Source organism: Anser brachyrhynchus (assembly GCF_964034855.1).
Source record: "Anser brachyrhynchus genome assembly, chromosome: 4".
Classification (NCBI taxonomy): Eukaryota; Metazoa; Chordata; class Aves; order Anseriformes; family Anatidae; genus Anser; species Anser brachyrhynchus.
The window spans coordinates 61,416,424-61,433,256 of NC_137698.1; the positions used below are offsets into that span (position 1 = coordinate 61,416,424).

Below are 16,833 nucleotides of genomic sequence, written 5' to 3' on the forward strand. Positions count from 1 at the left end.
CAGAAAAATGATGATTCTGAATTATGAGATTTACTCAAAGGTAGTCTCTATTGCAATAACAATTAGAATAGAACCTGGAAAAACTTTGCAGGCAAACTTTCACCTTTTAATTTCATGTTCATATTTCAAGTGATTAGCGCCCAGGACAAAGGATTAAAATAAGAACTTTGTCCAAAAGTGGAAGCTACAGACTGACTCTTGCTGTTAGTGATCAAGTAAGCAGGACATTTTACAAAGAAAGGAGCCAGAAAACTAGAAGAAAAATGATACTGAAATGAAAAGTGCTGCATCCAATTAAATGAAAATATTGCTTCAGAATTAAAGTCACAGAAAAGTGAGCAAGAATGGAAATAGCCAAGCCCACAGGCCATGACAGGCAGAGACCAAAACCACAGGCATCAAAAAGTTGCTGCTTTATGGTTTGTAGGGTTTCTAGAAGTACAATTATGGGAAAGTTCCTGAGCCTGCTTCTGTTTCTAGGAGGTGGAAGATAAGCAGTAGGACTGCACTGTGGAAGGTGCTGAGTCTGGATGGATGTGTACCACAGCTCAGTTCCTCAGGATCCTTTCACTGAGGAAGCAGTAGAGCCTGCAGTGTGGAGAAGGTGCATATTGGGAAGGAGAAGCTACCAGCAAACTCCTGTTTCTGTCTTCCTATTGGATATCTTCCTCATATGCAGCAAGACTGACAGGAAGGTGTAGAATTGCTCCAGCCATCAGTTAGTTCTGCTGTGTTGCATTTCTGTGGGAAAGCTCTCTACTGGTGACCATCTCCACTGCTGTGGGCTCCCTCTGCCAGAGCCTGCCATTATCTTCAAATACAGAGCTTGAGTTTCCTCTTCTGATGCAAAACCCTGCAACTCCTTCAGAGGGATATTCCTCAGGGAAAAAGTAAATAAATAATGGCTGAAGTTATGAATGAAGAATTTTACATTTGAAGCATATTGATAATCCTGAAGAATAATGTAAGACGTGAATTGCTGTTACAACCAGCCACTCCCATGTTGTGTACATAGGTATGTATATATTTAATTTCACAGTTCTCTTGTACTCTGACAAGGCTATATTCATGGCTGAGTCTAAATTACATTCTAAAATTAATTTTGAGAATAGCAAGTCTCAGGATGCCATTTGAACCCTCTGTTCGTAGCTTGGGGAAAAAGAAAGTCTTTCAGAATCTTTTTTCTTTCCTCCATACTGATCTTTATTTAGCTCTGTTCAATTTTAGACATTATTGTTTTCAACATCATTGTTTTCATGTGAGATCTCAAAATACTGATCTGAAGGTCTTTAAATGACTTCTTTTAACTTATCTAGCTCGATTTCAGTGTTAGTAATTCGAACAGGCACAATCTACTTGCTTCAAATATATTTTGATGTCCTCCCATGTGAAGGAAGTATTCAATTTTTTTCATTTGTTCTTCTCTGCAGAATATTTCAATCACCTGACAGTGTGAATCCTTTCTCTGTCATGTAAACTGATAGGCAGCCAGGTGAAAGGGTTTTACTAGGCCACCATGCACAGCATGCATCTTTTGATGCCTATCCTTACAGGGCTTAACTTTACTACTTGAGTAGGATCTTTTTATGTTTTCAATGAATGACAAAATATGGGCTCTGTTACTCACTGGTATCTGTAACTATAGCAGTGCTATTAATGGTAGCAAAAAGTTTCATGGAAAAATGCTTGATCTCTCTTTGTTTCATGCTAGTTCATACTTTAAATGTGGCCGACCTGCGCTATTCAGAGCGCCAGAGTGACCATACCATAAATATCCATGTCCGCTCTCTGCTTTTATACCTGTCTCCCTTTCAGTTACTGGATATTTTGTTGTTGTTGCTATTGGTAGTTTGGTTTTTTTTGTTGTTGTTGATTTGTTGTTGTTTGGTTTGTTTGTTTGTTTGTTGTTTTTTAATTCCTGATGAACAGACAACTTCTCACAGTCTTCTTCTCACCCCTTATGTCTTCTCTCCTATGTACATTGCACAAAACAGAGCTATGGTTGCCTATCAGTCTAGTGTATCCACAATGAAATAAAGAATTTGCATGAATGGTGTCATTTTCATGATGGAAGAGAATATGGGGATTGAACATCAATCAAAAAAACTCATCAGATTTTCAGAGAAAGCAATAGAAAACACAAAATAAAATAATAAAAAATAATACCTAACACCAGCAAAGCTTTTCATGCATCACATTGTTTTTTGTTTATTTTGACAAGCGAGGAGCATTAAATGTCATATTTCTTATTGTTTCACATTTCTGAGTTCCCTGGAACATTCTGAACTCTCTTCATCATCCTATATTGCCAGTGAATATAAAAGCAAAGCAAATATTATCTGGCCTCTCTTCAAACTTCTTATGTTAAAATGAAACAGCAACATTCTTTTGACACTTTTAAAAGACTAATATGTAAACAAGTCTCAGTGTCCCCTGTGTTCTGTGGGTATCCACTGGATCTCTCTTTGCTCCTGAAATTTCCACACCCTTTTGGAAGGTTACCAGCTCACATAGAAACATGTCTGTGTTCCAGAAACAAATGGAGAAGGTATAAATCAAGACACAGTCTTTCCAGTGCAGGAAATCTGAATTTAAATAAAAGCAGCCTTCAAAAAGCATAGAGTGATGAGGACTAAAGAACCATGTAGAACTAATAATGTGTTAGAAAATGGAGTCATATTTCTGGTATGTAGATGATTTTTATGAAGAAAAATATATCAACTGATAACAAAGAATGTAATAATAGAGGAAGGAAGTGGTAATGCAGACCTTTATATTGCACAGAGACAGGAGGGAGAGAGAGAATTTAGATAAGAAGAATTTTCTGCCTGTTAGTTTAAGAGTAGCTCTGCTGAGTTTAGCACTATTGAAAGTCTCTAAGTCTCAGTGCTTTGTGCACAGAAATCTCCTTTGCATTGAAGTAGCAAATGTTAGTACTTTATGTCTCTCTGTACTATTGCAAACACATTCTTCAAACCTATGCTATAAAGACCACGTATGCAACTTGACTAAGTAGGACTAGTTGTTCACGTAGAATGGCCAATTATCCTTGTCATCTGGTTTAAAACAACCTTGTTTCTTAATGATGATTGGGTATCAATGAGGTACACCTTATTATTGAATATATTGTTGATGTAAGTAATTTGTAAGATGTTTTTTTCACAGTGCGAAAATTGGCATAATACTTGATTCTTTAGAAAACCTAGCCCACCCTTCAGTGAGTTTCTCCAATAAGATGACTTAGCATCACCCACCTAACAACACAAAACTCCTGAGAGCTTTGGGCTCTTACATGGTACAGGTGTGTAGGAACAAAAAAAGAGAAAAAAAAAAAGGAGAGAGACTGTCAAAATGTTAAGAAAAACCTGGGGGCTTCTTCATCCAAGTAGATTATTAATTGGGCGGACTTGAAAACAATGTCATTTTCTTATTTACTTTATGACATTATGTATGTTGGTTAGCTTTATATAACCAGCCTGAAAAAAAAGACATTCAACTTGTCACTGTTTTGTTCTGTCATTTGTCTTAATAATAACTTCTGGGAAAAGTAGAAGCTCACATTTGGACTAGAAGTACACTCTAGCAGCACACTAGTGCTTAAGTCAGACTGTAAGGTTCAGCAGACATTGGCTTTCTGATTTCCCTGGCTTTTTGGTTCTGTTTTGTTTTGTGCTTTTTTATTTTTTTATTTTATTTTATTTTAAGCATAACTTTGAAAAATGCTGCCTTGTTGCAGTGTCTCAAGCTGTTTTCCATAGGCATGTGAGCTAGGCTTCCCTGTGACTTTTTACTGTTGATTGGCATAAAAGTCCCTTGTCGTCTGCAGTGAGCTACTAATGAAGCAACAAGGGATTAGGAGGAAAAGCCTGGCAAACATCCACATGCTCCATCAGCTGAACTGAAGGAACTCTTCTGTCAGTCTTTTATTTTGAGACTGTAGATAAGTTTCCTAAACATATTTATGGTAAAGTTCACTTAACACAGCTAAAGCCCACAGGAAGCTTGACAGTTTTCCAATAATACACAGCAAAAGATGTATCAAAAAGTAGTGTTATTCTAATTATTAATGATACCTCTAATTATTAATGATGTATCTTCTTTCTTTGTTATTTGCATGAAAATGTTACTGTATTGTGTGATTCAATTCTCACCTTCTATCCGTAGCTATAGGTTTAAAAATGTAGGTATCTGCATGCTACATACCACACAAACTGCACATCTGCCTTGTTTGCCAGAAAGAAAGCATAGAAAGTGATCAGATTTACATAATACTTGTTTTTCATTGTAATCTCTTAATCTAGTTTCTTTATGGGATTATAATTGTGGACAAGAGTTTGAATAGCTGTGTTTGGCATAGTTGTGATTTTAGAAAGCCCTAACATAGTTTTATTAAGATTTGTTAGCAAAACTTATTACCAAGATATCTAGTTAGTTTATTGTGCATGGTTTTACAAATTCAACAATTGAACATACTGTATGAATGCTTTCCCATTATGTAGTCATGCTCTTTATCTTGCAGAGCTACATGGTTCCAGAGAAAATATGGGTTGGTAATAGTTTCTAAGTTTTTGCAGTTTCTCTGTTGATCATTGTGAAGGTCCTTTCCACAGTGATTGCACCTCTCAGAGGAAGAAATCAAAACAAAATTCCAGAGTTACATGTAGAATGCTGTTCTGGAAGACAGAAAATAGTGATCTACAGCTGAATCCAGATATGTTGAGGAAATGTTTCTGTGCATTTTGTGCAGTTTTCATTCAAGTCTGTTATTCCTAAATCTGCTGTTCCTAAAATGGCTTATCCTATGACAAAAGCAACTTTTATTTTTGAGAGAAAAAAATGGAGAAAAGATCATATTTAAGAGCACAGAGACAGTGCTAATTAGAAACAAAGAGGAATGTTTAAGTTTCATCATACAAGTTTGGAAGATAGCTCTAAAATGTTCCACCTCCCTTACTTCCTATATGCAACTATCAAAGGTATGTATTGGTTTGTTTGTGTTTGTTTTTTTTTTTTTTTTGGGGGGGGGGGGGGAGGGGGGGGAGTCAATAAGTACATTAGAAAACAGCCCATGAGAGAAGACCTGTGACTTTGAAAAGAAAATTGCCAAGTTATTTGTTGTTCTTTTAGGTATTGAAACTAGTTTTAGTTTACTAGAATTTTACTTAACAAACATTTCCAGCTGTAAAAAGATGTTCTGGACAGCTTTTACAAACTCTTTCTTCTGTTTAAAGGTATTTTTCTTCCATTAGCTTTGTTGTCATCAAGCTGTCATGACCATATAAAAAGAGTGTATGCTAAGACTGCAGAAGTAATTGAGTTATTAACAGTGTTCTGACAATCATGAAAGCTACTGTCCACATCCTTGCACTTCTGTGTGTTTTCTCACATTCCCAGAGATCTCTTGATAAATGTTTCAAAATTATCTCACTCAGCCATAGACCTCTTCAATTTTATTTTTCTGCTGTGTTTACTAAACTTGCTCACTGTTGAGCTGTTGATGTCTCAATAAGTTAATAATGTTTTGAAGCATTGGTAGTCTTTTTAACATAGCAGTCTTTTGCAACAGGTATGGCATTCTAGGTCTGCTTAGACTGTTTTGCCTTACATCCAGTACTGTCACAAATGCCCTGATACCAGGTGATTGACATGTTCAGAGAATTTGAGCTTGGGAAAACTTAGGAAATCCCTCTAGCAAAATTTCAACAGAACTGTGGTCATTTAAAGTACTGACTAACTAGTATTTATTTATTTATTTATTTTGAATTCATGTAAATTTGTCTCAATTCTTAGATTTCCATGTTTTGTAACTTTTCAAGGCAACCCTGGCTACCCTTTTGAACCTATGTGCTCAAAAGTGGAGCAGGTTTTCTCGAAGTTGAAGATATTCTCTTTTTAACGTCAGCTCTCAAATTATTACACTGAATCACTTAAAATGCAGCTGATAAGTTTAGACTGTGTCTAGACTAGTTAATTAAACACTTCCAGGAAACATTCTTGCACATTGAGACACTGTCATCAACTCTATTAAAGTATTAGAAGAGTGCCTGTAATACTCTTGGCCTGTGCTAGCTAACACTCTCCTAAATAACCCCTGTACATGGTTTAGGAGCTATCATAGACCAGAAACTAATCCTAGCATTTCTATTTCAACATTTTTTCTATAGCCATACTGTTTTAGAGGACAAGAGATGTGTATAGTATGGATGCAGACTGTTCTATGGTAGTCAATAAAAGTAGCAGAGAATTATATATTTAATTTACTAATTTAGACAGCTTTATTTTCTAGGGGTAGGTATTTTCAAAAAGACACAAGGGGGTCAGAAGCAGATATTCTATTGAGGTCCTTGAAGCCTTTATCATCTCTGCTTATATTCACTTAGCCTTGTTCAGCAAAAGCAAATGTCTTTCAGACACATGTAACAAACAGTATGCAGATAGTTCCTTGCAGATGTTTCTCCTAGATATGAGTCTCATAGAAAGTGGCTTACTAAAATAATTCTCCTAATATGGCACAAAAAATTTACTGTGATAACTAACTTGGGAACACAGTGAAGAATAGCAATGGATCAGTTTTTGTATCCCACATATAGGCTAAAATATCACTTTTTTTTTTTTACAAATCACTGACCATATTCCTATATCATCTAGATGCTGTTGGACTTGAGTAAGCAAAGTACTATGGTGTTTTGTAAAGTTAACAAAAATTGCTCCAAGACATCTAATACTTAAGAATAAAATAAGAGCTCAGGTAGAGTGACAGGGATGGGAGAGCAAACAAACACAATTATGAATAGAAAGTTTTATTGTGGACACATCACTGTAACTTCTGAGGTTTTGGCAGGGCATTGTGGACTTCCTATTACCACAGTTTAAGGAGAAACTCGAGGAAGAACAGATGTATTAATATTTCAGAATATATTAAAGGGCTGTATTAGAACCAGCAACATTTCTTATGAATAAAGTTTAATTTATGAATGAGTAAGGCTATCATTATTGATTGAGGGAGTTGACAGCTCAATATTCTTTGAAAGTCAGAAGTGTCCAAGTATGGCAGTAATATGTTAAGACTGGCCTTGAAGGTAATAGCAAATATATTTGTGTATGTTGAAATGGATCCGTTAGGGAAATGTAAAGGGCTGAGAAAGTTGTGACAACCCAGAATGATGATTTTAGCAGGAGTATCCTCAGTGGATAAAAAGAAAAGAAAGATAGCACTTGCTAAGGACAGCAAAGAGAAAGTCATGATAGTTGAGAAGCAAAAACAGGAAAGTCTAAATTAAGATTTTAGTTCTCTGACAGGAAAAACACTGAATCTTAGAGCAGTTGTACTGGTGGTATTACATATACCCCTGATTCAAGAACACAAAGGGAGAAATAAATAAGAGATACCCAGGTTGAAGGGCTACAGGACTGACATGGCTAGAAAAAATTCTGTGAAATTACTTGTCTCAAAAGCATTAGCTCAGACACACAGAGTCCTTGCTAATAAGTAAGTAGCACAAACGAATCATGAGGAGAGTTGAGCTTCATCTATGGAATTGCAACAGCCAAGAATTTTTCAGCTTCAGTTTCCACAGAGCATTTGAAAGTGTAGTTGCCTGACATTTTTGACATTGAACTTTTTTGATGATTTTTGCTTTTTAATGTGGTTTAAGAATTTCCAGTAAAGGTGGAGTTATCTGGATGGCATTTTTCAACATGCTGAGAAAATTTATGTCTTCAAATGACATATAATTCATGGCCACCATTACTACAATATCTGCACCAACTTCCAGAAAAATACACTAACAGATTCAGGGAGCCACATTTCCACAGTATGGATGGGGATAAACTTGAAATATAATTCAATTTTAAGGATGAGAGAATATCCAAAGACTATTCAAATGACTACTTAGAATAACTGGCAAAATGACTGTATGCCACTTCTGACTTTTTATAGCAGATCAGAACTTCTCAAGAGCAGTGTTATGATACGAGAGCTTCAGGTATACTTTTCAACTGGGACTACAAATCAGTTGGCTGGTGAGGGTGTTTTACATCAAGAAGCCTTCAAAAAGCCTGTTTATGAATATTATAGTATATAACATTTTCTATTTTAGTCACTTCTGTAAAAGCACAAGATGTAATGTATTGCTATTTAAATACAATGCTGAGTGTGAAGAGCCAGAACTTTGGCTTCATGACTACACCTTGCCCCTGTCCAAGACTGAAGACTCTTTGGGTGAGTTACACCATGCATGCTAGCCCATAAAATTATTGCTGCCTGCTGATATAGAGCTGGAATGCATGTTTAGGGCATCACCATGCATATCAGTAGTCTGACTTTTTGGATGGTACTAGGAAATTATCTTCTGACGTCACTTAAGCATCATCATGTCCAAACTGTGGCAACTCCTTGAGTAGTGACAAGTGAAAAAAAGTTGGGCACAGTTTGGGATGTGAACATAGGTAAAAGTTGTAAAGAGGTAGAAATAATGTACTGTGATGTCATATTGTTGTAATTATTACTATTATTTTTTTCCCCAGTACTTAATCTGGGAAAGATCCTATGGAAGTCAAGCCGCGCTGGCTTACTCCTAGAGGAAAGTTGAAAGGTGTGGTCCATTATGAGACTTAATATAATGGCTGATAATATCATTGCATTTTGTATATTTTGGTTCATTAAATATTTACTGAGAAAGAGGATTACATTCAAAGAATTAAAGCTAAAAGAATAGCTTGTATCTCTTTGCTGCTTACACTCAGTGATTTGATGAACTAGAAGATTTGCTGTTTATATATATATATAAGAATTAATATATATATTAATTCTCTCTATATATTAATTCTCTCTATATATTAATTATCTCTATATATTAATTCTTAGAATTCTAAAAATCCTAATTGGAGTCATGACAAAATCCTGAGAGTAGCTTAATGGCAACCTGATGAATGTGAGTGCATAAGAAGAGAAAGTGTAAGGAAGAATATAAGCATTCCTGGGATTTCATCTGTGGACCCACTTACCATTTCTCAGTCCAAATTGAATGGGTCTTTTTTTAACATTAACATTTTGTGATATACAACATTAAGCAGTAGCAATACGATTCGTAGTACCTGGGATCCTAGTCATAATAATGTAAACATATTCACTGTATTGTGGTTTAGACTTCCATCACAATATGAGAAGTGAGCATTTAGATATGCCCCTAGCTTGAAATATGACCAGTGATTTCAATTTAATATATTTACTCTCATGATAAAAGGTAAGAATGTACTAAATGCTTTTTCGAATAGGTTACAGAATCTATAACACTTTCTAGGCTGAAACTTTTTATCTGTAGTTACAAAATAAGAAAAACACAGCTACATGCAGTTCTTTATAAAACATCTACATGTAATGATAATTTATGCATTAATGTCTTTTCATCACATTCCTATTTCCTCCATTCCTAACTATCTTGTAGACCTTTTTCAAGTTTAATTCCACAATATATTAAGCTTTGGGTGGTTACACAAGAGAGAAAATAGGGTTTCAGTATTTGCAGATGCGTTAGCTACATTCTTCCTCTTGTATTCTGACAAAACTGTATGGGTAAATGAGGATGACTTTTTTTTTTTTTTTTCCTTAAATGTAAGGAAAAGAAGAAATCAACAGTCTCTTCATTATTTTTGGCAAGCTATTTGGAGAGAGAAATAATTATTCCATGCAGTTTGTAACATTAGTTGTCAATAGAGTCAACTCCATTTTTAAGCAGGTAGAAACATAAGGAGCAGAGAGCTCTGGGGGTATTTTGCCTTCCTACAAGAGAAATATATTTTTGTAAGGTTTTGCTAAAAAGCAATGACCTAATGAGGAAAAGAATCTTTAACTGTAAGTATATGAAAATGAGAACAAAATATAGAGGAGATTGTCATGGCTGATTCACAGAAAGAGAATCACAGAATTGTTGAGCTTGGCAGGAACCTCTGGAGGCCATCTGATCTAATCCCCCTGCTCAAGCAGGGCCACCCACAGCAGGATGAGCAGGACCATGTCCAGGTGGCTTTTGAAGATCTCCAAGGAAGGAGACTTCACAGCCTCTCTGGGCAGCCTGTGCCATGCTCAGTCACCCACACAGTATGTGTGGCAAGGAAGCATCAGAAGTGCTTCCTGATGTGCTCAGTTGGAATCTCCTGTGTTTCACATTGTCCAAATTTCTTGTCCTGTCACTGGACGCTGCTGTAAAGAGCCTGGCTCCATTGTCTTTTGTATATAAATACCCTTCAGATATTTATAGACATTGATGAGATCCCCACTGTGTCCCCTCCAGGATATGCTGAACAGACCCAGTTCTCACAGTCTTTTCTTATAGCGGAGATGCTCCAGTCCTTTCATCATCTTTGTGGCCTTTTGTTGGACTTTCTCCAGTGCATCCATGTCTCTCTTGTACTCAAGAGCCCAGACCTGGATCCAGCACTCCAAGTGTGGCTTCAGCAGTGATGAGTAGAGGTGAAGGATCTCCTCCCTTGAGCTAGTGGCAATACTTTGCTTAATGCAGCTAAGAACACCATTGACCTTCTTTTGGCAAGGGCACACAGCTGGCTCTTGTTTAGCTTAGTGTCCACCAAGACCCAACTCTTGCCAAGCTGCTTTCCAGCTGGATGGTCCTCAGCATGTCCTGGTGTCTGGGGTTGTTCCTCCCCAGATGTAGAACTTTGCACTTCTCTTCTTGTTGACCTTCATGATGTTCCTGTCAGACCATTTCTCTAGCGTGTTGAGGTCCCTCCAGATGTCAGCACAACCCTCTGGAGCATCAGCAACGTCTCTAATATTTGTGCCATCTGCAAACTTGCTCCCATCATCCAGATCATTAATGAAGATGCTAAAAAGAACTGGATTCAATATTGATCCCTGAGGTATACTGCTAGTCACTAGCCTCCAAATTGACTTTGTCACTGCTTATCACCACTCTCTGGGAGTGACCACTCAGCCAGTTTTACTGAGTTTGGTTACAGCTTTCTTGCAAACTCCTAGCCTGAAGATTATTATTCTTACTGCGTTTTGGCATCCACCTGTAAAACTGGAGCAATAGTGCTTCCTTCTTTTCTTCTGTACATTCTATGCTATGTCTTGGAAGAATAGTGGGAATACTTGGAAGCGTTAGACATAGGTGCAGTGGACCTACACCTCTGGAAAAAAACTCTCTACTTTGTCCTGCTCATAGCTGATAGGGCAGACCCCAGACAGCAGATCCCCCGCTGTGTATTTCTTAGTACACAGCAGTGGGAATCCAGGTTTGGGGAGCAATTACAGCTGCCTTCTTTGCAGAACCTCCACCATAACCTCTGCTTGCCATTTTTTTCTTCTTGGCCCTGGCTTGAGTTCAGCTGCTGTCAGCCTCAGGAGCAGTCCTAGGCCCATTCTCTCCCTCATGGCTATGGAGGTGGATGATGCTGCTAGGATAGAGGGAGAAGAGCTTCCTAATTCCTCTGTCTCCTAGAGTTTTTCTCCAAACCTCCAGACTTCTTTGTGCTTTTACCTTCTACATCCCAAAGCAGCTGTCTCACCACCTGCTGAAAGGTGCAGGCACATCCTTCCCTTCCCTTCTCACACCGCACTTCACTGGATGAGGCTGGTGTGGCTGCCTTGACAGTAATAGCAACTGGTGCTGTCACAGAAGTAGTTAATATTGGGTCTTTTTAAAAATCATTTACTTTTCTGTTCATGTCAACATTTGCAGCAGACAAGTATTAAGGAAAGCTATTAATGCAATTGAATATGTCAGTTCAGGTGGCAATGTTAAATGTACTGAGACACAGCTTGTATCAATCATTTGGTTAACATGCACACCGGTTGCAGAGGTTATGCTGCTGATAAGGGTAAATTATCCCATTTTAGTCCCACCTTAAAGAAAGCTGGACCCATTGTCCATAAAATTATTGATAAGTTAGCTTAGAGGGAGGTATCTGACCTTGTTTGAAACAAAGATTAAATAAGAGACAGAAGAATGGAAGGAGAAAGTTTGAAGTAAATAAAGGCACGGTTACCTAAGGAAAAGTAGCCTACAGAAATGAAATGAAAACAAACTTAGAGATTTGCAGTATGTCCTGAGCACAGACAGAGAAAGCCCATGTCGGTATGTTTAAGATGGAGCATTAAACTTTAGGTTTTCTGACAGAAGAAGCTTAAGTAGTTTCAGAGATTTCAATCCTGAGCAAACAAAGCATAGAATAGTGACATGCAAAACACTAAGCTGTATGGATTTACCTATTCACAGTAGAAAAAAAGTCATTTCTTTTTCTATTTATTATTATCAGTCCTCATATTCCCACTTCTTTCCATTGTTTTCAGTAATGATAACACCCATCATAATGTGAGTATACCTGGGGGATTTAGAAGTCGCTGCCAGTTCTTACATGACACAAAGATTGTTTTTTTTGAAACTTATCCAAAGAAAGAAATGGACGGTAATGGATTTCAACCATGTGGATGACAGTACTCTACCAGAGAAGATTAAATTTGTTGCAATTGTTCCCTTGCCCATTTTTTGCTGTAATAAAGGTGCTGTTTTTCTGATGTAAATTCCTTCTTATGTGCTAAATTATTAGGGGATTTAAATAGTAATGCCTTAACTGTGAATAGCGTTTTGTGCTGTGTGTGACAGAACTGCAAACCTCTGCAGGTAGGCCAGCAGCCCATACTGGTGGAGGACACCAATTCAGACTTGTGGTTAGTATTTGTGTTATTTTGCTGCTAATGTTTCACTTGGAAAATACTTTGGTCAGCACATCCTACTGAAGTGAGAGACCATCAAAAACAATGAGGTCGCTTTTCCTTTTCCTTCTCAACCCATTCTTTAAAATTTTTCTTTTTCAAATCAGCTTAAACACTAAATAAAGCTCAGTGAGTGTGAGACAGCAGAATCAAAGAAGTTCGTGGCAGTTAATGACGAGAGACGATTCTTGACGCGCAAAACTCGGTGTTACCGGCCGTATGCAACAGTTTCGTGGGCTGTTTTTTGTAACCCCGGGAAACCAAGAGAGGAGCTGTCCGGACGCACCGGGCAAATCCCCGCGTGCTGCCCAGGCCGGCGGAGAGCCGATCCCTGCCGACGCTGCGGTTCCCCCCCTCGGCTCCGTGCTTCGCCCTCAGGCCCTTCGCGTCCCTCGGTGCCCGGCGCCGGGCCCGCTCCCTGCGTTTCCATGGCAGCGCGCTGCCCGCAACGACGCCGCCGCCGCCAGCTTCGCCGGCCCCCGGCGTTTCGGCGTCGTTTTTCCCGCGGACGTTTCCCGAGTGACCCGACCCAGGGTGGGGTGGGAGGACCCCTCGGCCTCAGCTCCACGCCGGGCCGCCCGGCTGCGGGAGCGCGCTCGGCGCTCGGGGACCGGTGGCGGAGGCCGGAGCGGAGCCGCTCGCCGCTGCTGGCCCCAGCTCGAGTGGATGGGATGCCGCCCCCCCCGCTCCCTCCCTTCCCGCTCTCCCCCTTCCCTCGCAGGAGCCTTCTGCGCGTAGTTTAATGGCTTTGCAAAGAAAGCCGGGCAGGAGAGCACTTTCCTCAGTGGCTGTGGTTAGACCATGACCTAACTCATCATGAACTTGGAAGGGCTCGAAATGATAGCAGTTTTGATCGTGATTGTGCTTTTTGTTAAAGTGTTGGAACAGTTTGGGCTGATTGAAGCAGGTTTAGAAGGTAAGGGAGTGCTTTTTGATGGCTCGTCCTTTCTGTTCCGGCTCTGCTCCTGCGGCGAGGCCAGGGGCACCTGTAGGGTGGGCGTGCGGCGCTGCCTGGGTCACCTCCAGCCCTGGGGGCTGCGAGCGGGCGGTCTTAGGGCTGCGGCGCTTTTCTTCCGCAGGAAAAACACACCGGTGTCCTGAATACCGCAAGTAGAAACTTAAGCGTTGAGCAGAGGTAACGTGAATAGAACGTGAATATCTTGTTCCTGTTGTAAATCTGCAGTTCTAAAACAGCAGGTGCCAAAGGAGCTTTAGGGATGCTAACGTGCAAATACTGCTATATTGCCTTAAAATTTTCTTCTAGCCTATTCATGCAAGTATCGTCTAGATGGGAATTGTTGTAAATTCAAGATATGTATTTTGTAGTATTTAAAAACCTGTTGAATATTTAATGTACTGTTAAAACTTAAAATTGTTCTTGAGGAAGAAGAACTGCAATGCTCAGATTGAAAATAAGCAACTTTAGTGTTCACTTATGGCAATTAAGCGCAAGTTTTATTGCTTGATGCTTTATCTCAGATCACCTCCTCCCTTCTTATCAATATGGTTTGTGTATAAAGCAGTAAAAATGAGAAATAAGAAGCTAATGTTGTTCTTAATGTGCTTTTTATTTGCAAAACCTAGTGGAATATTGATTACTTTCACTTTTTTTTTCTTTTATTTCTCTAAAGTCACTGTTATTCTTACCATATGAGTAGTTAATCAAAAAAGAAAAAAAAACAGAAAAAAAACAAAAACACTGCAGCATAGTTGATAATGTAGTGATATTCATTGCATCAGGTTTCAGGCTTAAATGTTCTGTCTCAAATATTGAAGAAATATGTATGTTCAAATCTTCCTGTAAGATAGCATTTGAGTACAGTGTATATATTTATGCCTGTGAAGAGGGGAACTTTGTTACTGAGAGATTGTGGTTTCATGTGTTAACGAGTGAGAATGTAAGCAAAATTTGCTTTTATGAAAAGGTCTGAAAATGCTACTTGTGTAACCCTTTCAAGAAATGCAGTCATTTGATTTGAAATAGGGAAGTTCACTCAAAGGTTTCTCTCTGTTGCTGTGTCAGATGGACTTGCTAGTGTTAATTACAGAATCTGAAAACCCTGCAGGCACTCACAAAAAATGTGTTATCAAGTGCATTTTTACAAAGAATGTATATATGCATTGGAGTGTGTTACACTGAGTTGAAATAACAACAGAGAGATTCCCTTTGAATGCATTAATTTCTGCTTTTCTTTTTGTTTTGTATTCAGTTGTAAATAGAAATGTCAATCAACTAGAGAAATGGGATAAGTTACCTGCAGCATTAGAGGTTGTGGAGATTCTGACAAAAAAAAAAAAAAAGGTATTTACTTCTTAGGTTGGTTGGCAGGTCTCTGCGTTCTTTTGAGCCTCACATGCAGTCCAGTTCCTTGCTAAAATTTAGCATTTGATTGTTGTCTATGCTTGTTTTTATGGCTGGGGATGGTGATAATGGGAAGGCAATTAGAAATATAGTGAAGCTGCCTGTAAGTGATTGTAAGAGTTCTGTAAGAAATAAGTTTATCATGCGGCTGCCTATTTTGTCTGCCTCAGTAGAAAAAACAAAAACAACAACAACAAAAAAACAACTGTTAGTATACATGTATATGAAATCTTAAAGTTTCTTTCTTCCTAGTGCAGTACAGTTTTCCAGCATGCCAGCCAAAGGAAATCACAGGAAGGTGTATATCCTTCTGTGATATTCAAATGGTATAAATGAGATAAAAGGCATGTTGTGTGAAAATCCAGTAATAAATATAAACAATAATGTATGAAAGTGGGCATTAGATACCTAGCACAAACTTATGGATTCATTTGCTCATAGTTTAGGAACAGTGCAGGTTAATTCCCCGGGTATTTCTTAACCTTGTGAATTAAAGATCTGAACTATTCACAATAGAAAAAAAAAATAGATTTATGCATTTTTACTGGGGAAAAAAAAATTTTTTTAAGTAGTATCAAGTCTATTCAATTCCACCCATACATAATGAAAAGTGCATGAATCATAAAATTGTGCAAATGTTATGCTTTTAAGTAAAATGTTAAGAAAAAAATGAATTTTACAAGTGTGCTCAGAATATCTATATGCTTTTCTGGAAATCCGTAAAGAAGTTGGTGACAGTTTCATGGAAGTGTTGTTTGTTATAAGAATGTTTGTTGCTGTCTGGTTTAGGATATCTCTTTTTTTTTTTTTTTTCTCTCAAAGGTTAGTGTGTCCCAGTTAAATGTTTTTGCATGTTTCATACAAATGAATGGTTTTACGTACTTGTGGCATATGAAACATGCTACATCTATCTAAAAATCATCTGTAGATTCAGTAATGATCTGTAATTCAGTGCACCCAAAACAGTATGCTGAACTCTCTAAAGTATACTGAAGCTTAGGTAGAGATCTGAGTTTCAGAATTGTCTCTATCTAAATCCTTACCAAAAGCTTGAAGCTAGCCTTTCTTTCTTTCCACATCAGTTTGTCATGATTCTGAATGTTGTGAACCACCTCCACATTTAATGTGAAAAACTCAAGTGCAATTTATGTAAATCAATAGCAAAACCACATTTTCTTCATTGTAGTCTTTTAATAACTACCATGAGTAATATTCTGCTTTCTTCATAGTGTTTAATATAAACTATATGTATAATAATAGTATGCAAAGACGATGAAAATAATATCTTCAGAATAAATATTGTATATATTTGATAATATTTATTTCCTAATGCACTGCAGTCAGGTAACAGTATGTTTTCTGTGGTTTTGCCCAGTTGCCTTCAAGCACTGAGTGATTGTTGTTGTAGTAGAAGTATTTTGAAACAGATGCTTTTAATATTGTATGACAGCTGCTAAAGTGATAAGTAGCAGAATAGATTTATATACTTCTGTCGGTTGTGGGTTGCAGGGACTTTATCTGTAGATTAAGTATTATTTTATGATGTATTGCAATCACTGAGGCAACTGTGCTTTCTGTGGTTTTGCTCAGTTGCCTTTAGCTGCTGAGTGGTTCTACTGTTGTTACAAAAGTGTTTTCAAATAGATGTTTTTAATATTGTATGACAGCTTCTAAAGTAGCAAGTAGCAGAAAAGATTTATTTGTTCTCATTGGTTGTGGATTGTGCAGACTTTCT

General features: G+C 37.9%; 1 protein-coding gene across 8 annotated transcripts in view; it reads left to right on the forward strand.

The window, feature by feature from the left end:
- KCNIP4 (potassium voltage-gated channel interacting protein 4) overlaps positions 1-16,833 on the forward strand; it is a 436,947-nt gene that overhangs the window by 212,588 nt on the left and 207,526 nt on the right. For 4 of the 8 annotated variants that reach the window (XM_080590889.1, XM_080590885.1, XM_080590894.1 and 1 more), the window contains exon 1: positions 5,035-13,652. The exons of 3 other annotated variants lie outside the window; for them this stretch is intronic. In XM_080590889.1, the coding sequence (XP_080447015.1) occupies positions 13,553-13,652 (100 nt within the window). In that variant the 5' untranslated portion in view covers positions 5,035-13,552. Of the gene's footprint in view, positions 1-480; positions 1,016-5,034; positions 13,653-16,833 lie in introns of those variants that run through there. One more of the 8 variants, XM_080590887.1, reaches the window with a different exon arrangement.